We start from the raw sequence: 24,501 nt of genomic DNA, 5'->3' as shown, positions 1-24,501 counted from the left end.
CCCTGTGTAATTAAACAGTGCAATTCCATGGTCATCAGGATTTAACTGTGCTATCTAGTTGCCTCGTGACAAACATAGCAGGGAGTGAATTAGAGTGGTCAGCTCTTCTCCATCAACTTTGTGGGGTTTTTTGTTTGTTTAACTTCCTTAAAGAATAATATCAGTTAAAATGTCTGTAGAGAGCCCTTTCCCTGAAAGTCATTACAGCAACAAACCATCTCCATCAGAAGTTTTGTATTTGGCAGCTTTTAAGTGGATTTCTCTCCCTTGTCTTGCGATACTGCTGCTTGTCTGTAGCTCTCTATCTCCATGAAGCCCTTTCCCATTTCTTCATCCAGGGCTTCCTTCTCTTGCTTGCTCTAGAGTGTAGGATGTGATCGTTGGCAATATGTGATTGCAAACTTACTCTGGATCTCTGTGATCGCTTGATAACATAAAACAAAACATTTTAGCATGTGTCCCTTTTTTCCCTTTTAAATTATATGGGGGAAGTACACTTATGTGTATGAATCTAGATCCAGAAACATAATGGCTTCAAGGATGTGAAAAAGCCTCTTTCACCAAAGCTAATGGAATGGTGCATTCTTTATTAAGTTTCAATTTAATTAAAAATGAACACTTCCAGATTAGGAAGAAAGGGAGCCCTATATGTATAGTTATGTCCCAAGTCTCTTTGGCTGGTCTTCGAGCTCCTGATGGAAGCTTCCTTGGTTTTTGTTCTGCGCAGACCCAGAACAGGATGAAGCTGATGGCGGACAACTACGATGAGGACCACCACCACTACCACCACCACCACCACCACCACCACCACCGATCTCCTGGGAGGTCGCAACATTCCAATCACAGGCCCTCTCCTGACCAGGTCAGTTGCATTGCCGCTTACCTCTAGGACCCCTTTTACCTTTTGGGTATTTTAAGATAAAATAAATAATCCTCAAGAAATAATAAACAGCATAAAGTGATACGTTCTTTGAACTGAAACTAATAGCTTTGGTATTTATTTCCATCACTCAAAGAATCTAAATGTTTTCCTTTCTCCTTCCTCTTTAAGGTTTTGTCTGTTCTTATTTATGTTATGCGTTTTCTTTCCTCCCCTCCTTTCTTCTTTCATAGATACGTAGTCTGTTGCTGGCTCAGTATCTAATGGTGGGTTACTTTGGAATGTCTCTTTCAGACGTTTAAGAGAACTCACTTTGTTTCCATGAGCTTGGCAGCCAGAGAAGCCTTGAGTTTGCTGAGCACTGTCCTAGAAAATTCCTTAGTGATGCAAATTAAAAGTAGGGTAAAAAAACATGAGAAGAAATCAGTTTTGCTTGCATTTTAGCTAGTGAAGTCAAGGGGTCCGGTTTCTTTGATTTGGACCCTATCTTCTCCCTTGACTAAGTAAAGAAATGAATAGATGGACTGACAAAAGCACAACCCTCCTGTGGTTTTCAATGATATTCACATTCATCCACCGAATGCAAAAACTATTTGTAGTGTTTAGCATTAAAACTCTTGAAGATAAATTTCATGGAAATTATGAAATTAAATGCAAACTAGCATAGTAATATAGTTAATATTAGCAGTATTTCCTCTTTTATTGTACTGTGACATTTTTGTAAAAATAGTGTAACTTAGGTAATAAATTTCGGGAAGGATGGGGTCTTAAGTAAAGGAATGGAATCATCTAGATAAGTGTGAATGCCTTTGTTACATATTTCCGAATATGTGAAGGGAAGACTTCCTGGAGTTACCTGTGTAAAGAGGAGTTTAACTCTTTGCTAGAGTAAGGGCTGCTTATTATACTGCTAAAACTTTTTTAGGTTGGCTCTTTTTCCTTTTCACTTCTTGTTGCTAACATCCTGTAATAGTTAAGATTTCAGGTCTCCAAGGTATTTTACCAGTAGTACAACTCTAGGGGTGCCATTTACATAGTACACAGCATAAGACATACTCCCTGGAGCTGTGCAGTGAGACAGCTCTAACCAGAAGACTCCCTGCCCCCAACTTGGCCCTTTCCTTGTACTGGGAAACATTTCCCCTCAGAGGCTTCAACCTTGGAGAAGATATTCACACAGGGCATCTTGGTTCCTGAAGCCAAGTGAAGAAAGGCACTGGTTTATGTCATTAGCTCTCAAAAAAGGCTCTCAGTTTGGAGATCAGCAAAGTGGAGAGAGAGATTAATTTTATGTCATTATCTTGTGTATCTGTGCTCTGGGTTTGATTTGTTTTTTGTTGTTGTTGTTTTATTTGTTTTATTCCATTCTCATCCCTCATGACCACCACCACCTCCCACATTCACCTGCCCAGATATACCTGGCATCCTTCTAACTAAATCTCTTCATTCTCATTCTTGACCCCTGCCCTTTGCTCTTCTGCGATGAGGGGTAAGTGTAATGTTTTATCAGTGCTAGAAGGCCACTCTGGGCTTTCCCCCAGAGAAACAAGAACAGAGAACACTATAGGGACATAAAGAAGATTTTGGAGCACAATTGGGGGGAATAAGTCACACAAGGACCTGCTGAGATTGCTGTCTTAATTTGACCTCAGAAACACACATGCTATTGTGTCCTGCTAGAAATAGGTACTAGTTCAGATTTATCTGCCTTGTGAATGATATGTATGTATTTTTTTTGTTTTTTGTTTTTTGTTTATTTGTTTTTAACAAGAGCTAGTCTCTGAATACTTTTCCAAAGATATTTAATCCTTAAACTACAGTACTTGCCTGCTTGGTTGACCCTCTTATATTTGTCTGCAGACACTGGAGGTTGTCACAGGGTGGAAATCATTGCTCAGGGGTAGTACCCTCCACGAAAGAATTAGTATGCATTGAGGAATATCTGGCTAAAATATGTCATCGTGTCCTCTGGTATATGTTTCTCATTAGGAAGGTGGTGATGACCTTCCACTTTCACATTCTTCATCTCAGTAACTACTCTAAGAAGCCCATAGGCATAGAGGCAAAGAACCTCATCTTCTTCTACAGATGAAAATCCAGGCCTTGAGAGGCCTCAACTGACTAGAGTCCTGTGCTGGATCTTTGCTCATTCAGCTGATTCTTGGAGCACATATTCCATGCCATCCATTCTGCCGAGCTTAGGAAAGAGCATGATGGATAAGACAGAACCCCTGCAATCAAGGAGTTTTCTATCTGGTCCTAGGACAAAAATATAGTGTCTCATTCAGTTCTGGTCAGGATCATGTCCATCAGAAAAAGACAAATGAAAGGCTGTTATGGCTTAATTAGAGGGCCCGTGACTTAGGAACCTCAGTGGGGTTCACTCTTTGTCTTTTTTGCCATGTCTTGGTCTGCTCCCGCCACAGATAGATGTTCCCAGGCTAGGGGTCGAATTAATTGGAGCTGTAGCCGCCAGCCTACACCAGAGCCACAGTGACGCAGGATCCAAGCCATGTCTGCACCCTATACCACAGCTCATCGCAATGCCGGATCCTTAACCCACTGAGCAAGGCCAGGGATTGAACCCGCAACCTCATGGTTCCTAGTCAGATTCGTTAATGACTGAGCCACAACGGCAACTCCCACTCTGAAAATCTTAACCAGAAGGAGAGCTTAGTGATTTTAAATTGGAGTCAGCAAGGCTGTAAAGCCCCATTGGTGTACTTTTTCAATGAGTGAAGGAGACTTAAGTTAGAAGCCCTGGTAGGAGTACATTAACTCCAGTGATGGAGATGACAGGATCCCCTGGGCTGGTTGTCCTTCTTGTCAATGTATCCCAGGTCTAGGACAATGACGGCTTCCCTTGTACTGGATATTTTTGGAGTTTCATATTCACCAGTCAATACGTACATTGTTTTAAATCTCAGTCCCAGAGTATTACAGTCATTGAACGGATGGAAAGTCTTTCCCAATTGATTACAAAAGCTATACAAAATTGTGTAATCATATATACTAATATTCTTGGAGTGGGACTCCTTAGGAGAAAGTGACAGCTTTGTATTTGTATGTGACTACATTAGAGTCTGAATAATGGATTGATTTGGATGAGATTTAAACTAAATGTTCATGATGTGCCATGTTAATGGAACTGACTTAAAGGGGAAAGGTCTCTTCCAGGGATTCCTGATTCCCTACCCATGAATCTTCCAACCCTGATTTTCCTGTAGCCCTGAGAGTTGACCAATAATATCTTCTGGAAAAGGGGCTACAACATGTTGACATTGCCTTATGAGCTTTATTAAGAGGTCAGAACACATAAAAATAAAGAATTATAAAAAAATAAGCCACTTTGATACTTTTCCAGAGACACTCATTTTTCCTTAGGAAATTCTATTTAAGTATTGCCAGGTACTTGTAGAATTAGATTCTTTTTCCATTTCTTCCCTGTCCCTTTCTCCTTTACTATGGTTTTCCTTCTCCTCAGGAGAAACTGAATCCAAGGGTTATAAGTCTAGACGAGCATTTCCCAGGGTAACTTTTGGAACATTAGTCCCATGAGGAAAGTCTAGAGACAAAGATTGAGTGGGAAAAGGATTCTGGGAAAGTGCTGCATATTATAACATGATCTTGGAGAGTCTTGGTGCAATTAACAGATCAAAGGATCTATAAAATCATATAAGAAAGAAAGCCCTCCAGTTTTATTTAACCTAGCATTTCCCAGACTTATGCAATCATGGAGCCTTTTTTCCCCTTCTTTTCTGGTAATGTCTGTGCTCTGTGAAGTACTATTCTCAGAGTATCAGGTGAAGAAAGAGACTACCCAGTTTAAAACATGGCTAATCTAGTTTCCAGCAGTATTTTTCATCAGGAGATGGAGTTGTGAGGCAAATTTTCCTTGCTCTTTGCATAGCAAAAAATGAGAGAGTGTTTGTTTCTTAGGATGTCTTTTTAAAAGACTGTAACATCTGAAAATGAGTTATCCCACCAAAAATCCCCAATAGATTGGACTTAAGGGAGCCATTTTAAGAATGAGGACCCAAGGAAGCAAGGATAATCATAAATACACAGCCCCACAGGGATTGAAAAGGAGAGTGTTGAGGGAGAACATAGAAAAATCAGTGGGGTGTGGCAGTCTAATAGCCTAGACCCCCTACCCAAGAAAGGAGCAGTTAGTAGTTGGTGGCCTATGGCTCCCAGGATGGCCATATTCATTGAATATGCTCAAGTAGAACATTCAGAGAAATCCCAGTAATGCCTTAAGCAATCCTTCAAACCAAGAAGTAGTCACATAAACAGGCACAGGCTGGAACTGTGAGAAATAATTAAGACCAAAAAAATAAGTAGTGCACGCTGGAGACATATCCATGCTTTTATTTTTAGTGAAGTTACCAAGACTGATTTTAGAAAAGCTAAGTGGAAACTCAACTTTTCCTAAAGGCCCATCATCATCACTATCTGTTATTTTCTCTAAGTAGCATCTTTCCTTGCCTTACCAATGATGCCAGGTTTTTTTTAACTTCTTTTTTCATATGATTTTTATAGTCATATTTCATTAATCTCCTTCCATGGCTCCCAGGTATGGACTAACCTCATGGATAAGAAAGGCATGATGTCAAAGTGAGCACCACACTTCCACTCAAAATGCCAGGCTTGTTCAGGCTGCCCCTGACTTTCAGGACTCATACTTCCGTGTTTGGGTCTGGGGTTGGATGTTGGGTCTTTAAGGACCTAAATCTTACTGCTTTGTTTGTGCAAAATGCAACTCTGTTTGTTAAAGCATCTGCCATTCTGATTCCAATTTGTGGGGGCCTAACTGGCAAAAACATAAACATTTTTTTGAGTTGGAAACCCCAGAATATGTGGCTACCTTCCAAGTCTAGAACTTGCCTCTTCTTTCTCCCTCCTTTGAATGGAAATGTTTACTCACAGAAGCTGGAAGGATCAAGGAGTTTTGACTACCTTGAAGACATTCAGATGTCAATTAAAATTTAAATGTCAGGTTTTACTTGTAGAAATCTTACTTCTGGAGTTCCCATTGTGCTTCAGCAGTAACGAACCTGACTAGTATCCATGAGGATGCAGGTTTAATCCCTGGCCTCGCTCAGTGGGTTAAGGATCTGATGTTGCCATGAGCTTGGTATTTGTAGGTCACAGACACCGCTTGGATCCTGCATTGCTGTGGTTGTGGTGTAGGCTGGCAGCTATTGCTCTGATTTGACCCGTAGCCTGGGAACTTCCATACGCCACAGTTTGGACCTAAAAAGAAAAAAAGAAAAAGAAATCTTACTTCTAAAAGAGGGCTGCAGAGTCCAGGAGCATGGAGGCATTATATCTATTAAATTGATTATGGGAAAATTTGGTTGAATTTTATGTCATATTCATATTCTTTGTTACATATTGCAAAGCACATTCACAGCTGTCTGGCCCATTGTAGGCACTCGATAAATGTTTGTTGAGTGAGTCATTCCCATAGTACCTTCGGGAAATAGGAAAGGCAGATGGGAATATCCCTATTGTTCAGATAAAGAAGAGCTCAGAGAAGCTGAGCCACAATAGGGCCAAGAGGAGGGCCTGAATCTCTGAGTGCTGTACCCTGGGGCCAAAACTCCTTGGATGCCAGTATGGATATAGTTATGCAACCACATATATTAAATACAGTTGCATGGCTACAATATCAACTTCTTTTAGAATGCAAATGTGTTTTTGCCTTTCCTATTGAATTGTAGTAAATTTTATCTTATATTGATTTATTTTCCAAATTCGAATTAAAATATCATTTCATCAGTTCTCTTCCCATTTTTTCCTAGCTTTCACTGATATTATTTCCATTCTTTGTTTTGTGTCTTTATTTCTTTCATTTCCTTCCATGTTCCTGTGTCCCTTTACTCTTCTCTATTCCCGCTGTTACTGTGTCAGAGAAGATGTGGCTTCTTACTCTCTCCCACTGCCCTGAAGTCACCAGAGACAGATCCTCAAGGAGTGGGGAGAGAGGAGAGTTGCTCTGGGTTACAGTGGGCCCTTGGCAATGGATTGCCAGGACTCACATTCCCTTGCTCACTCATTCCTGAACCTCTGTACACACAAGGCCTGGGACAAGCCAGGCCCTGTGAGCAGAGCAGAAGATGTTTCACTTGGCCCAAGGTTGCCATCAGATCAGCTAAGCCTCTTGGAGTGCTTTAAGATAGTGACCATATTGTGGCAGAAGCTGGGTTTTCTATTTTTGTATCCTCAACTCTAGGACGTCCACTCTACTAATCTGTTCCTAGAAAATGATTGTTCTAATCCTAAATATTACCCACTCCACTTGGCAATTTCCAGAATCTGTCTGCAGATGTAAGTAGTGACCTTTGGTCCATTTTCTGTTGCTCCTGTTTACTGTGTGGTCCCAGCACGTGCTGCCTCTCAGCTGAGACATGCGTTTGTATCACATTTCATTTTCCCATGAGATTTCAAATAATTTGGTCACTAGAGAACCAGACCTAGATTTGGCTTTCCTTTCAAACTAGTGGTCATGGAATAGATATACAGATTGTAGTTTAAGATATAATGAAATTCTCCAAGTGATCCCACCCAGGCTGACTACATCTATGCTCTGCTTCAAAGAGGCTACAAGGCTTGTTTCTTGGGTTTTGAGATTTCTGGTCTCAAAACATGTCCCCTCTAGCCTCTTCTTATAAGCAAAAGAGCCGTAAGGTAGTTAGCTCTGAAAATAAAAACAAGGATCTTGCTCTCTCATTCTCCACCCTCTGTCCATGCTGTACATCCCTGCGCTCCCAGATTGAATTAGTTAGTGTCCTGCAGAGCATTCCGAAAGGAGAGGCATTTCCAGCCATCCCTACAATCAGATTCTCATTGAGGAGACAGGTAATAACATTCCCAAGCCCCATTTATTTCTTGGCCCCAGGTCTGTCTTGAAACTGTGCTGCACTTCCACCTACCCCCCAACTTTTCTTCTTTTTCACCTCTTCCCAGAGGCTTGAAATTTATGTTTTGGTCAGCTGAAGTTGGTGGAGGTCTCATTGTCCACCTGGAGAATGAAGCAGTCACACAGCAGCCTCATCCTGGGCCCTGTTACTTCTCAGAAGGCCACCTAGAGGCCTTTAGATTCCGCACTCTCCCTCCTCGTGAAATGCTGGCCGGGGCTCTGTGATGGATGCCCTGCCTTCCTTGCACTTTCACCAACAGATTAGCCAAAGTGCAGCCCTTTGAATTCTAACAAACAGACGAGGGGTTTAATTTGCTCCATTGCCCCGAGAAGACGGATTCTGTATATAGAGTTGTTATTCCTAGCTTTTGCTTAGGGAGGGGAAAAAAAAAGAATTTATTTTATGTTTTGAGGTTAAATGAATGTGGGATAAATGTATACATAGTGTCCTGTGTGTATATATGTATGTATAGCTATATGTCAGACTAACTGAGGACTTTTCCACATATGGAAGAATTTCTCAAGATCATGTTTAACTAGGAATTTCTCTCCCTAACTTCCCCTGAGTGAGTGTTTGAGTATACATTATATATACATATGTGTGTGTGTGTGTAAATACATTTTCATGTTTTCTACATAGCAGAAAAATTAACTAACTTGTATCAGAGCTCATTAAAACATAGTTTCAGAACAACCAAAAAACAGAAGTTTTTAATCCCCCATGACAGTAACCGAATAAGAAAAGTTACATGTCTTTGACTTTTAATATCAGTTTACCATCCAAGCTAGTTTGTCTGAAGCTTGCCTGAATAAGAGGCAATAGGTATTTTGCATTGCACATCTAATTTCATGGCCCACTTCTTGGAAGAAGTTTTTGGGTTTTGGCTCCATTTAGGATGAAGCCTTCAGATTTAAAAACTCATGAAGAAACCTCTTGATGGGCTGACATTTATGGGATGGGAGAAGGGTTCAGAGATTTCAGGCATTCCCACTCTTGGGCCAATCTTCTCAGAATCTGAGTCAAATTTATCTTTAGATGCATTTTGAAGTAAATCTTATAACTAGTCAATTAGTTGACGAAAACTTAAATATAATTGACATTATATGGTATTAATTTCAGGTATACAACATAATGATTTAATACATGGATATATTGTGAAATGATATCCAGAATAAGTTTAGTCAACATCCTCCACCACACATAGTTAAATTTTTTTTTCTTATGCTTACTTGCCCCTTTTCTGATGCTCCCTTTATCTCAAGTAGATTAGAAGATGCTGTGCTTAGAATGCAACAGATTTTTTTTTTAAAGTAAATGAAGTGGAAAGATAGCTCAGATGTTTTTTTTTTCTTTATCTCTCAAAGACTACCCAAAATCCCCAAAGCTGCTAAAACATAAGCCAAAAGGCATATGCCATTTCTTACCATTGGGAAAAAAAGGTGGCTGTTTATTTGTTTTTAAGAGCAGAAGCTCTGCAATGACTCTGTCATGGCTCTCTGAGAGGCTGTGGGTAAGGAAAGAAATGAGGACAAATGTCTGAATTGTTGTGGGAGGTATTAACTGCTCCTTCCTCTACTGCAGTTACGTGCTCACCCAGCCATTACATACACGGGATAAGAGAGGCAGGCAGGGGTGACACAGCCCTTGGGAAGCTGGCTTTGCAGATGGGCAGGTTATTGCCAAAGCTCTTTAATCTGGGTGTGATGTTAATTCCTTACAAGTAAGCACATGAGGGCACACTCTGATAAAACCTGCCAGGTATGGTCTTCATGTCTGGGAAAAAGGCAGAGTTGCTTAATGCATCAGGATCCTCCTGTTAGAAAAGGATTTTTCCTTAAAGGAGATTTGAGCTTATTGAAGATTTCAGTCTTATTCTATTTTGGGTAGAGTTTTTCTCCCCTTTCACTGATTCCTCTTAGTTTTAAACCTTGTTTGCAGTATTAGGATTTCATTAAGAGATTTGTTGCACCATCTTCTGAGTCAACGGAGGTTTTCAGACATAGTCTACCCTCCCCAGCTTGCAGATGTAACTCATCTTGGCAACATGGAAGGGTTGATTCCTTTTCAACTTGCTGCTTTAATCCAGTCACATTTGTCTAAGAGGCAGCTCTTCAGCTCCTCCATTGAAAGGGGGTGGCCAACCTTGAAAGGTCTGGAAGCAGGGAAATCCATTTTCTATTGCTGAATACCATTGCCTCTCTTTTTTTCATGAACTGGATGTAATAAGGATCATGTTGGACTTCCACACTCCAGGCATTGCAGCGCTCGGGAGATAATGGAACTGTAGAAAAGAGAATTGGAAACTAAACCTACACTGCACACACACAGATTCTGGAAACTACCTTATCTATGGAACAATAGCATTTTAAAAATCGTTTCACCATATGTATACTAATGATCTGAATAAACTCTAGCCTTGAATAGTTATTAAAATGACTAAGGATGACTTAATACACTATCAGATCCTTTTTGCACACACACTTTTGCCATTGGTCTTAGCTCAATATCAGATAATTTGTTATAATAGTACCAGACTATTCAATACTGCCTAGTTATATTTGTATATGTAATGTCTACAAGGTATTTTAATATACATTCTCCAGCTGAAATCACACAGCAAGCCTATGAAGTGTCAGTGTCCCATTTTCTTTTTGAGGCAATTAAGGAAGTGAAGAGTCAAGTGGCTAGGCGATTTGGTTGCCCAGTAGCCAGGAAACAACGGACCCAGAATCATGTTAAAAACACAATTTTCACTTTGTTTAACAAAGTCGAGCATTAATGACTGATGGATGAGAGAGTGAAAAGAAAGCCTGTCTCCAGCCCCCTACACACACCTTTTTTATGACTATCTGGCAATGGCTCAGCTTTAAGCAGACATCGACTTTGGGCCCTGAGAAAATATCATTGGCCAACTTTCACCCTTTCGGCATTTCCATCTTCAGCTGAATATCTTGTATATTTCAGCAGAAAGAGCTGGCACCATGCACTAGAGATTGGTTTGTCAGAATTACTTTTGCTTGAAGGAAGTAGAAAACTAGTTTCTTCAAGTCACCTTATAATGATTGTTCAAAAAAATTCTGAAAGTGCCTAAAGAAGCTGCATTAGAACTGAAGGAAAAAGCCTCTCAAACTTCTCTAATGTTCTTCATGGCTTGGCAAAGAGCACTTAGACGGCTGCCTGCTTTAAGGGTCCCTGTGAGGTGGTTTTACTGAGCAGAACCAACCAGGCTGCACAGGCTTGCGGTCTCTGTCTTTCTCTTGAGAAACACCCCAGTGTGTCTTTCAAAACATGGTCATCTCCCATTGCGTTCTTCCTCAGCCACTGCCATTCAGCTTTCACCAACTTAGGTTAGGGAATAAACCAGGGGTGCAGCTGGTACAGTGAGAAGGGGGCCTGAACCAGTCTGGCGGAGAAGCACACAGCCCTGAGGAGCTCTGGAATCTAGGTAGCCTTCTCCCTCAAAAGAGTCGAATCATTCAGAAAAGCAAAGACTGTTCCTTAGATACTTACTCATTTGAAAAATGTATTAAATTCCCTCATCTGAGATACTGTGAGGAAGTACGAAGGGAGTGGAGGTGCTGCCTTTTCCCTCAGGGAACTTTTTTTTTTCCTTTCAAAAAAAATTTTTTTAATTATAGTTGATTTGCAATGTTCTGTCAATTTCAGCTGTACAGCAAAGTAACCCAGTTATACATATGTATACACATTCTTTTTTTCACATTATCCTCCATCATGTTCCATCACAAGTGATCAGATATAGTTCCTTGGGCTATACAGCAGAATTTCATTGCTTATCCATTCCAAATGCAATAGTGTGCATCTATTAACCCCAAACTCCCCCTCCCTCTTGGCAACCACCCTCAGGAACCTTGACATTTGTTGAGATGCCGCCGAGATGCCATATAAGGGACAGCTTCTGTATGCATGTGAGGTTCTCTTTCTTCTAAGAGCCAAAGAGACCCTACCTGGTTGTACTATTCAGCTCCAGCCAGGACCTTCAGCAGCTTGGAGGCAGCCATGCACAGTCCTAAAGGACTTCAGAGATGAGCTAAGCAGAACCAACTACTGTTTTTTGGGGTCAAAATTAGGCTTCTTTCTGTGGCTTCAAGGTTCACAGAAAGGAGTACCTCTGTGGTCAGACCGACTGGAATTTGACCCCAGCGCCATAGCTCCTAGACAAGTGTCCTTTGGCAAGCTACTTCATCCTTCTCCCTGAGCCTGCCTTTCCATCTGGACGCAAAGAGCTTCCCAGCACCTGTGTCAATGTGAGACTCAGTGCAGAAGCACAGAAGGTTGCCACACTCGCAAACCTAAAGCAGGTGCTAATACCCACTGGCTCATTTCTAGGCCAGGTCAGAAATAAGTTAACATTTATATTTAAAAAGAGCACAGAGCAGATATCTGGACCTGGATAGGACTTTTCTATTCTTTGGGAGTACACGTATGCAAATGGGTCCCACAGGCTGCAGCAAATACAAATCATGTAAGAGTTTACAGCCATTTCTGACCTTATCACCTGAACAGAAACATCCATTTATGTGCTAAGCATTCTAGGAGGCAGGAGAGGTGAAAGACATGAATGAGAGGTCTCCAGAGGGAACGTTTGGACTTGACCCTGAGAAAAAAGACATTAGTGACATAATGAGGCTCAGCTCCCTTGTTTCCAGGTTCATGCCTGTTACTTTCCTTTATACATGCTCCTGTCTTTCCTGGTTCTGGCCACACTCGCAGTTTGAAAATACTAAGAGAAGCTGCTTTGCTCGAACCCAGGCACAGAGCACATCAAAAATTCTACACTGCGGTCCTACTTTCATGACTTGTGCAGCCAAATTTTGCAGAGTCCTGGGGCTTGAAGTTTGCAGAAATTGTCAGAGAAGTCATGAACTGCAATAGGAGTAGAGGTGGGTCTGGTGACTGTCCACACCACACCCGATAAGTAACCAGGACAATCTCCCTCCATTTCCCAGAAGGAGGCCAGGTTGAACTTCCTGACAGAGACAGCTGGCTGAATTCTCACAAAGACAGTGGGCTGATTTGAAGGTGATGCTTCCATAATATCATTCTCATTTTCGGTAAAGACAGGTGTGACAGTAAGGTCCCCATTAGGAATCTAGTCCTTCTATTTTAAGAAAAAAGGTGGCTGTCAAATCAAAGAAAATTGAAGGTGTTTTTAAGGAAAATATCCTGTGATGGGCCAGGGCTTGCCTGCTGGCTGTACCTAATACTTCAAAATAGAGACCAATTAAAGGTTTACACTCGGCTGTTTATCATGTCATATTATAGAGTTCCTTCCCAGAGCTTTTGTGCTGGGGCTAATAAATGTCCCCCACAACAGCAAGTCTTCTGTCTTGTCAGCAGTGACTCAGTCACTTTGCCCTTAGATCTTGTCATCAACATAGCCTGCAAACAGCCCATCCGGTGGGTGAGGGATTTTGTTTTATCTCAGGATTTAGAGAACCCTATTAGGGCCCAGCATCTGGGATTGCAGGATTTCCATCAAGGCTTCATATTATCTTTGGAGCCATAGATACATCCTGAGTTTATTTGATAGTTAAGCTTCCCCCTCTTCAAAATCTGAGTTTTGTGGTCACTGTGCTCTGGCTTCAGCCCACCTTGGATGTTCCTGTCCCCAGATGCTGTGGACAAAAGCAGGCAAATGACCGATTGACTGGAGGCTTTCTTCCCATCTGGCTATTTTGGCAACTCCTGGCACAGAAGTCACTCACAAAGAGCATGCAAGAGACCAAACACCAGGCAACATCCAGAAACACAACTGCAAAGTAGATTTGAGAACAGAAAAACAAGGGAAGGAAACATACTCTCCCACACCTGATAGAGGCATTTTAAATTTTGAGAATTTCTAAATAACTTGGCATGAGGTTAGGGATCAAGTGACATTTATCTGTTTCTTATTTTTTTGGTCTCCGGATTTACAATTCTGTGCAGTAAGGTTGCTGAACAAATTAATATTTGCATACAAAGATGCAGGCAATGCAGGAGTCAAACAGCTGTGAACATTTGGAAATATTTGAAGCTCCATCTCTGATTAGCTCCTGCATTTTTGTTTTTTATTCCCCAAGCAGACACTCACTCTGACCCAGATCACTTGGTGATTAGGGTCAATTCATGTTTAAGCTTTGAAGATTAGAGAGATCAGAAATGGCCACCACTTCCCTTTATATTTTCTTTTAAAAACTTTAAACTTTTGAAACCAAAAACTTGAAAGAAATGCATAATATTCTGAGTTCACTGAAGGAATTTATCCACATTTCTGCTATGTTAAATGTTAGCAAAGTTTATATTGGACTGTCATATTTCTTTACTTTATTCACCAACATACAAGACGTCGATCTCAACATCTGGCTTTTAATAACCCTCGACATCTGGGAGCTCCTTTTTATTCCTATGGTGGACGAGGCACAGTAGTGATATTGGCAGTGTATATTTTCAGGCTACAACTCCTGTCTGCTTCAATCATAATTAATTACCACTTTTTAATATATTTAATTTGCTAAAAATGATTTGCATTAGATCACATCTCACTGTTAGGAAAGTAGTGGTAGATTTTAGTGGCAGTGGCTTTCTTTTCTTTTTATTATTTTTTAAAATTTAAAACTTCTTTCTATGAATTGATTTTGAAAGAAACTGAAAATATACGTGCTGTTGGATTTTAAATGCACAATGAAATAAACTTCTTTGCAAGGAGAGTGACTTTAAAGCCATTTAGAAGCAGTCAACAGGGGCTATAGGCTGCATTTTAGGGAAAAACCTCTTATTTTGTTTTGTGACTTTGGCAAATCATAGCATTTCCCTGAGCCTGGAGTTTTCCTGCAGTGGTGACTGTGGGGGTCAAGAACCTTATGATGAAAGCTAGGGCCTTCATCCAGAGAAATATACTTACACATACCCACAGCACTCTGCCTTGAATTACAGTGGGTTGCTAGGCCCTTTGAAAACCACTTGTGGATGCCAGAGGGTCCCATGCTGTAGATTTGCCTTCTTCATTAGCATAAAAAGGGACAGCAACTTTGCTTTTCTCCAGGAATAGAGAGGAAAGTGAATGAGTATAAAAATCCATATTTCTCAAGTTATGTAGGGAAAAGGGAAGCCAGGAGCAATTACTAGACTATATAGTGATAAATAAACATGAGCAGACCCAGCTAAGATAATCAGTTGTACCTTATTTTTTGCCAGAATACTACTATCTAAACTGTTGGTGAAAATTCATTCTGAGTTGTCCAATTCAGGCTTTGTACAAATCACATGATTGACTCAAATTAATGGGACAGTGTTGACTCTTTGCGGGCCACAGACCCCTTAGGCAGTTTGGTGAACTCCTCTTATCAGAGTAATATTTTTAAATGCACAAAATAAAATTCACAGAAATACAAAGGAAAGAAATGACACGAAAACTTATTTCAAAGACCATAGATTGAAATCCTTGAGTAGATGAAAATTACCTTGGCCTGTTGGCAAAATTAGGTTGAAGTGTATGAAATTGCCATTTTTCTAGATCAAAAGTGGTCAATGTCAGCAATTTCATGATTCAACCTAATTTTATAACAACTTAAGCCATAAGGATACAAATCATGAGAAAATGTTCCAAGTTATTGTTTTTCCTGTTCCTGGTTTTTCAAAACAAGAAGCACATCATGGGAAAACCCAGTTTCATCAGTGATTTATTAGAAGACACAGCTCCCAAATTATGTGTGAGACCAGGATATGAACCACTCAGTTGTCTATACTTTGTTTCTATCCTTGCAGTAAACAGTGAGATTTCTTGTCCAAAACAAGACCTCGTGATGGTGGATGTACTTCTGTCTTCAAAGATTCAGTTTCCCTATTTATTGCCCTCTTCACTAAGTGAGAAAATGGCCCAAACCATTCTGGAAATGTTTTTCTTTTTTTTTCTTTTTATTTTGTAATAACTTTTAATTGAGTGTGATCAATAAAAATACTCAATCACTATGTTACGCATCTAAAACTAACATAATACTGCAAATCAAGTATACTTAAATAATTAAAAAAAAAAAAAAGACAATTGTAGGTGAAATAGAAAAGTTTGATGGTGAAGGCATTGCCTCTGGATCCAAAGCACCTGAGCACAAAGCATGGCTCCACTGCTCTCTGCATAAGAATACAGACCAAATAAGTTTCACTTTATCTGCAGTGGAACACAATTTCAAGTTAAACAAAATTTGCTTTCTACGAGCATTTTACTGAATTGAAAGTTTACTGTCTTTGCTTTTAAACTTATTTGATTGCAATTGTGTAATCATTCCATGCAGATATATAATCATTCCATTGCAGGCACATCCTCTTTTATGCTGAGAGCAAAGTAGAACCCGAAAACTCTAGAAGATCACAGCATGTTTGAGCCTTTGTGAAATAGCTAATGTGAATTTGCATGTTACAGAAGTTTGTTCTAACCAAGTTGACAGAGTTTTTGTTTTGTTTTATTTTGTTTTGTTTTTAATTCTTCTTCAGCCTTTATTGATATTTTAAGCTTAAGAGAAATTAAGGGTATTTGGTTACTATAATTACTTCTCTGCTTACTTAAAAGGTTTAATATTCTCCTTAGGCATATTCGATTCAGATTGCATGCTTTCCAAAAAAATAATCATCAGCTAATGTAGACTAATTTTAATCTTCTAATCCAATCTTGACACAGAGTCAGAGCTGGGTGGGTGGAATGTTTTTGTGTGGGCGTTGCCATAGATACAAAACTCAGTTATGTATTTGACAAGTCATTGATGTGGAACTTAAGTTACTATGGATTTTTTTTTTCTTGCTCTTTAAGTTTAAAAACAAAGTGAAGATCAGTGTGCCTTTGCAGTGCATCACGGTGTAACTAACCTTCTTTTCTTTCATTCCGGTGCTCCCCTCCTCTCCGTGCACCTCCCTACCCCGGGCCGGCCACAGGATGACGAGGAGGGCATATGGGCATAGCCGGGCCTGTAAACCAAAGTTCCAGTTTTGTTTTGAGGGGTGAGAAACCATCTTTTATATCATTTTTTTCTTTTAAAAATTGCATTCTATTGCATTCTAGTGTTGTATTGTGTGTGCATTTAATTGTGTTCACTGATGTCTGTGACTGCCCTGTGTTTGCTTCTGTGTACTGTGAAATCCCCAGGAGCCCTTGCCTTCCTACTCCCCCTCCCTGCAACCACATTATTGCTCTGCCTTGTTGGGGCTGGGTTGAGCACGAGTCAAATGTTTCTGTGTTATTTAAGATGTAAACTATGCCCTTGCTAGGATTTATCTGCACTTTTAAAGGCATGATTGTGGACTCAGAAATTGTCACAATTCTCCAGTCGTGGTTTTCAGCCAACTACTTGCTTTTACCAGATATGCCAGTGTGGTGTGACTCTCACGTCCTTCTGGTTGTGTCAAATGTTTGGCAAGGAATAAGGAAAATAAAACTATATAACTTCATGGATCTGAAACTATCATCTCTAAGAAGCCCATTTAATGGATTGTACTCTCTTCTATGGCAGTTCTGAAGAAAACACAAGGATCAAGGCATAGTAATGGTGAATGGGTAACCGTTTCTCTTTAAATGAATTAGAAGTATTAATATTGGCAGGTCTCATGAGTGGTATTATATCTGTTGCTTTTTGACAGTTGTGCTTCTATGGGGTTTTGCGTTATAAATTTCAGGCATTGCATTTTTCCCGAGGATTTTGCTCTTTTAAAGGCTAGTTTTTAGCTATTAAGAACCCACTCTTTAATTCTCTGTTAGCTGCATTATAATTGAATGGGGAGCTTGTTATAAATGGAGCATTGAACTCTAGCCACTTTGCTGCTGGGAATCACTCCTCTTTAGGATACTACAGGCTGTTGAATACCAAGTCACAAACTCCCTGGAGGTGAATATGCCCATGGTAACATAGAATATGCTGCTGAGCTTGGTAACATTGTATATGCCATTTTGTTCAGAATAAGAAATGTGGTAGATTGTGTGCCACAGTCAAAAAGTCCTCAATGCACACTTCTTTTTCTGGGACAAATGTGGACTCTCCCAGGTCTGTGATTATAGAGGCGGGCAGTTCTTTGAGATAATTCAGCAGTACCCCTTCCCTCTATCTTGTCTTTGCATTACCTAAGAGTGGTGCTTTGGTAACTGTTGTGTTTTGCCCATGGGTGACAATTTCATTGGTGTGTTTCACTGCTCAGTTGAAGCTGTTGTAGGTCCCACCAGTGAGTCAGACTGTTTCCTCTGGTCCTGCAGGGGGACCACACAAGGGGTTGATTTTCCTTTACCATGTCTTTCCGCATAAAGATGTAACACCTCCGGAATCCATCTGCTGCCAGTAGAACCTGCAGCCTCATCACACCACACTACCTATTTCCTCTTTTCTCCCTTCCACAAGCAAAGTGGTTCCAAAGGGAAGCCTGTCAATATGGGGAGGCAGGGAAACCAGAGAAATTCCTAAGTTTCTGGCTGAGAGACTCTCTCCCTATCTAGGGAAAACTTTAAGAGAAACCTTGCATTTACTCATATAGAAAGCTAATAAATATGTAAATTGACCTAAGACAACTTTAACTGTGAAATAAAGATTTTATAATGTTAAAGAGCAAACATGTGAAATATGCCCACAATATATGTAGAATAGGTAGGCAAAGGAAGGTCTAATGTGTTTGGGGGTTGCCTTGAGAAGTGTTAAGTCCTCCTTGGGGCTCTTCTATGGAGATGCTTCTTCCGCCATCATAAATGTTAGGGCACTGGATACATTTGTGTCTCCTCCTGAATACTAAAGTTGTTATTGCTCTTTCACAAGATTCATGACACCCACCTGCCATCCCCTAATACAGAAGCCTCATTATCCTCAGGGGGGGAGCTGGTGCCACAAGGCCCATGCAGTCTTGCTTTGCCCAAGGAAGCTGGAGACAATGGTTTTAAATTCCCATCCTCCTTGTTCCTTCATGAATTTTTCTCAGGCACCATGCACCTCAGAAAACAAATATCTTCTGAAAAATTAGTCAATATGTAATTCTACTTTAATATGTTGTAATAAATTTTATAGGCTTCTGAGGAAAACTACTTATCTTTCTTTACGACTCCTTTAAACAGGTTTGCTCAGATATCCTCAGGCTTTTAAAACCATATCTTAGGGATTCAAATAATGAGATACTGGGGGAACCTTCTATGTCTGAACAGCCGTTGCATGTTTGAGTCACATTACAATCTGTGGGGCCTAAGGAGACATTAAATTTATAACTGAAGATGGATAATAGTGGCACATTAAAAATTAACTGTTTTGAATATTTTGATTTATGGCCCTGATAAAAGAAACATTACAAGAAGTTATTTTACTAGGCATCAGGAATATGCTTATAATAGCATCAGAAGACCCTCACTTGAATCTGGTGTTTTGGTGCTGAAATGAACCATAATTTAGGAAAAGGCACTCCAAAAATTATGACAAATTGGAATTAACATAACATTCCCCACAGCTCCTCCCTTTTTTGGCACGTCTAGATACTACTAGCCCCATCATGATTTATTTGTCTCACTGTGATCATTCAAGGGTGGTGTTTTCTGAAAGCAAAGTGGACTGGGAAGAGTTTGCTTTTCTAAAGAGTTTTGAGAGCCTCTAGAGCTTGTCGTTCCCCCATAAACCTTACACCCTGGCCCAGCATTATCAACATGCGACCTGTGTAGTCCACAGAACCCTGAGCTTGGTTTCATGCTTTGCTGTCACTGTCTTGACACTGTAAATAATTTTTGAACAAGGCACCGCACAATTCACTTTGCACTAGGCCCCACAAATTATGTAGTCTTTGCTGCTTAGATCCACCATATATTCCTGTCCTCTGATTCCAGCTTCTCTCCAGTCCCCCTCCCTATTGGCTTATCCCTGCTCCTGTTTTCTTATAGCTAGAATTTACCTTTGACCTGCCTTATTTTTCTGGTTTTCTCATAGAGACTCCATGGGGTCACATTTCCAGCAAGTTGTTGTCCTCATGGGCATCACTGAAATGTGTATTCAACCACTGTCCTCTCCCCTCCCCCCATTTGATTGTGAAAATGTGCTCTTGGAGCCCTTCTGCATTTCCTATCCTGCTTTGAAAATACAGGAAAAGCAGCTGCTTAGTCCTTCATTACTATCCTTAGGGAAAATCCACTCGATGTGGCAATCATTTGTGTCAGCAAATAACCGTTCATTTCCCTTGAATGGAGGTACTTTCCTTGGACCCCCAAGAGGCACTTTGGTTTAGGAATATTCAGTAAGGTAGGACAGTGAGTGACCTTGTGCGATCTAGTGCCCCATCTCCAATGATATTTGGATATTTGAGCTTTTACTGTGAACTCTCATAATTGAGCAGACGTAGAACACAAGATCACTTTTATTTATTAAACCACTACAAAGAAATAAGTCTTTTTAGATTGAAAACATATGCAAATATTTATGTCCTGATTCTTAAAAATACACATGTGGGCATTAACAAGTTTTGGCGCAGGGCCGTGATGCTAGTAGATGCATCCTGTCAAAATGACGAATTGTAGCTCTATGCCACCAGCATGTGGGCAGTGTTACAGTGAGTGCATCTATGAATTACAGAGTACATAGACTGAGGAAGGGGTTTTTCACACATAGAAGCAGTGCTCAAAGGCCGGTGAACTCCTTGGTATACTTCCTCTCAGGAAAAATGAGGAAGGAGATGCTTTATGTGGCTGGAAAGTTTATATGTTTGTGCCTTCTCTGGCCAGAAAATGTCTGTACAAAAGGCCTATGCTTATCCTGCTTGTCCTGTGTTCAGCCTCCTCACCTGAAATCTTGGTTTCTCTACAAAGTGGAGGCTTTCTTTTACATCAGCTATATAAGGATACCAAGTAGTATTTTCAATTTATCCTATATCTCCTATGTCTGTAGATCAGATACATCTCCTCCTTATGCCATTGGCTACTAAGACTTTTTCTTCATTCAATCATTCATCTATTCATTTAATCATTTTTTAACTTATTCATCTGTTCTTTCATCAAACCAGTAGATCCTTGGTTAGGTGCTGAGGAAACAATGATGCATAATATAGGCAAGATTGCTAGCCTGTGTATTTTACAATCTAGTTGAGGGAAACAGACTGTAAGAATTTAGACAGATGAATGGAAACATTACACATCGTGATCATTGCTTTAATGGAAACTGGGAGATTACTAAAATTAACAAGAGGGACTACTTCAGCAAAAGGCTATAGGTGGAAAAGAGTTTTATGGGCTGAAGGGGCTTAAAGACCATAACTCTGGGTAGAAAATAAGACAGTGAGATGCAGAGGAAGAGGTGGGAAGGGGCTGGATCATGTAACGCCTTTTAGGCCAAGGTAGAGAGTTTGGGTTTTAGCCTAAGAAAAGTGAAAAAAAGGAAAAGAAAATTAGAGTAGCTTAAGTAGGTAAATGCCATGATTCAGTTCATGCTGTAGAACAACCCAGGCTGCTATGTAGAGGATGAATTGTCATGGCAGGAAGAGCAGAAGTAGAAGCTGTTCCATCATTTGTGAAAGATTTGACGATGTTGACCCAAGGTAGCAGTGGGGGAGATGCAGATAAGTGGATAAATTGGTGATGAAACTAGGAAGTAAAGTCAGTCAGCAGGACTTTGATGAAGAGTTAAGAGAAAGGACTCAATCGAGAATACTTCCAGATTTCTGCTTTGTGTGTCAAGGCTGGGGCAGGCTATTGTTGGAGGGTGGGTTGCTGACTAGGAGTCCTGTTCTGTTTTATTTTCCCCAGGTGTCCAGTCAGGCTGGCCAAGGGAAGTTAGATTTTTGATCTCCCTCTTTTCTGTTTGCCTATATATTAGCAACTACTAGATATTTCAGAACCACCATGAGAAGGACTCTGCCTGCTTCCAGTTGCAGAATTAATTCCTGGGCAAAGTAAAATGTTTTTGCTTTATTTTTCCCCACTCTTCTTCTTTTTTCCTTTTTTTTGGCTTCTCTGCTCCTCTGAAAGATATCTACATATTTATATCTTCTATTCAGGCTTATGAAGCTATTCTTCATTCTTCAGAGCTACAGTTTGAATGTCCTACTCAAAGTCCTTTCAGTCAGTAATTCCTTCAAAAAACATTTCTTTACCTCAATATTGGAGTTGAGGCAGTGAAGAAAGTACAGTTCTTACCCTGGAAGAATTTAGAATAGTACCCTGATTTTTAAGCTGGTGTTCATGAACTCCCAAGAAGCTGCAATCCCCTGACATGGTCAGCAGACTTTGATATGTGTTTGTGCATCCCTCAAGGAGAGGGAGTATCTCTGATCCTCAACAGATACTCTTAGGAGCCAGTGACTCAGAAAAGGTGAGGAACTGCTAATCAATGAGAAATTGGGTAACAGTGTGGCAGGGTGCCTCATAGTGTGGTCTCTGGATTTGGATTCCAGCTCCAGTATTACTTAGCTGAGTGGTCTTGGAAAAGTGCTCTTCTCTCTCCGCTCTTCTATTTCCTCATTTGGAGAAGGTTTTACACACCTTCCAGGGCTGTGGTGAGGATTAGATGAGATGAGGTGAATGAGATGCCTAGCCATGTCTGGTGCATGAGAATATCAACTGTTGTTGCTACTCTGCTCAGAAAACTGGACTGTATATGCCTGCAGAAGAAACTAGTTGATACTGTGGTTCAGGTGAATTTGGGGGAAAGAGAAAAGGTGGAAGAAAGGAGAAGCAAAAGGGGAAATCTACTTTTATGACCATAGCTACACAAGCCAGCTACATATTTTCTAGCAGGTCTTAAAGCAATTTTACCCTGAAAACACACCTTCTTTGGTTATTTATTTATTTTTTAGGGCCGCACCAGCAGCATATGGAGGTTCCCAGGCCAAAGGTCTAATTGGAGCTGTAGCTGCTAACCTACACCACAGCCACAGTAATGCCAGATCTGAGCTGTCTGTTACCTACACCACAGCTCACGGCAATGACGGATCCTTAATCCACTGAGCAAGGCCAGGGATTGAACCCACAACCTTATGGTTCCTAGTTGCATTCATTTCTGCTGCACCATAACAGGAGCTCCTAGTTATGTTTGATTTTAGTGACACCTGGATCTAGCAAAGGAAGGTTCAATTGCTGGAGACTATGAATTAGTCCATGTCTTTAGCAAAGGATTTCTTCCAGCTCAAAGAAAAATTGAGTGAATAACATGAAAATCCAATAGATATTTGACAAATAATTGTATGCTGATGAATTTGAAGAGAGAAATGGGTGATGATGTCTCAGTCCACCTTCTGCTCTCAAGTATGATTGACTTGAGGGCAGGGGTAGAAGCTTTTAAGCATAATCGAGTGCAGTAAATAAGTTCTTGTGGGTTTTTCTGGAACTTGTAAGGGTTACCTGGCACAGCAATGCACGTTGGCTTGAATATGACCACACTCTCAGGAACTGAAATCTGGCTGAGAAATCATAAACAAACAGTGGTGATAAATGACCATGGGCCAGAGGCGGGAGGCGTCTAGCGGAGTGTTGCTACATTACATTACATCCTTCCCGTGCCAGGGCTGGTGCATAGGGAGCTCTCTGGCCTCTCCCAACCCTTTGTCATTTGCTCTAGTGTTCTGTGCTGGTCTGGTCTTGTTTAACCTTTTTATTAATGATCTGTAAAGGAGAGAAAAGAACATGTGAATGAGAGTTGCAGGTGACACTAATTTGAGACATGTTGGAAACACTAGGGAGGTCAGAGAAATCACAGAAATGTCCCAAAGAAGGTTAGGAACACGGAGGGAAATTAACAAATCTTAGAGAAGTCCAGACTCACATCTGGCGAAAATTAATCTGAGACAGATATCAGTAGGTGGGAGGGGTATGGAAACTGAATGCTAAAAGAAAAATAATGAGCAAGGTTGACGTGGGGAAATCCAGCCATGGGTAAGAACAGGGAGAGAGGAGCCAATGGCAGTTAATACTGTCTGGACATTAGCAGGTGCCAGAGAGACATACATCACCATTTGTGATAATCCTGCCCATAAATTGTCTTACCCTTGGGACATTAAAATGTTACACACCCTATCTTCCAGAAGATCACTCATAGTTCTCATTCTTAGACTTGTAGACCAAAAGTAGACACTTCTCAGGCCTGCTTTGGGGTGTCATCCAGTTGGTGGACATGTTAATAAGCTGGGCCAGAATGTTTTTGGTGATGCAGGGAGAGGAACCCTAGTCCCATGTCTTTCTGTTCATCTCCACAGTAGCAACAAAATGACAAAAACACATCTAAAACAAGAGTTCATATTTATGATGAATGGCTATATTCCTTTCTGCCATTGAGATGTCACTTGGCTGGACACCATTGCCCATGCCCAGATGGGTCTTAACTCCATCCTCAGGCCTTCCCCAGAGTACCAGGATCCGTGCAGAAAGATGATGACCCAGATCTCATGAAACAGATACAACAGTCCCATTTTCCCTCGGTGGCCACAAGACCCTCTTCCCCATGAACATGTCTATCAGACACATCTGGATACATTCCCTCTAGCTTTGTTTTCTAGAAAATGTGGTGCAAATGCTAAGAATAACAGCATGTAGCAATCAAGAACTTCCCTCCTGCCATGTCCTGGTCTAAACTACCCCTATATCTCCCATGCAGATGCTGTCCTCATAAACAGTAGTCTACACTTGCCTTCCCTCTCACAGTTCTGTTCCCATGGTAACAAAATCGCTGAGATGCTGAATCTGCATAAGGAGGAGGCCTGCTGTTTTGTTCAGCT

General features: G+C 40.7%; 1 protein-coding gene across 1 annotated transcript in view; it reads left to right on the top strand.

Annotated features, from left to right (window-relative positions):
- LOC125125736 (ERC protein 2-like) overlaps positions 1-16,779 on the top strand; it is a 321,285-nt gene extending 304,506 nt beyond the window's left edge. The window contains exons 5-6 of the mRNA XM_047777166.1: positions 728-862; positions 16,729-16,779. Of these exons, the coding sequence (XP_047633122.1) occupies positions 728-862; positions 16,729-16,755 (162 nt within the window). The 3' untranslated portion in view covers positions 16,756-16,779. The remainder of the gene's footprint in view (positions 1-727; positions 863-16,728) is intronic.
- The last annotated feature ends 7,722 nt before the right edge of the window (positions 16,780-24,501 follow it).

This window comes from Phacochoerus africanus, chromosome 1, assembly GCF_016906955.1.
Source record: "Phacochoerus africanus isolate WHEZ1 chromosome 1, ROS_Pafr_v1, whole genome shotgun sequence".
In the NCBI taxonomy this organism is placed as follows: Eukaryota; Metazoa; Chordata; class Mammalia; order Artiodactyla; family Suidae; genus Phacochoerus; species Phacochoerus africanus.
This window is presented reverse-complemented; position numbering and strand designations above follow the sequence as displayed.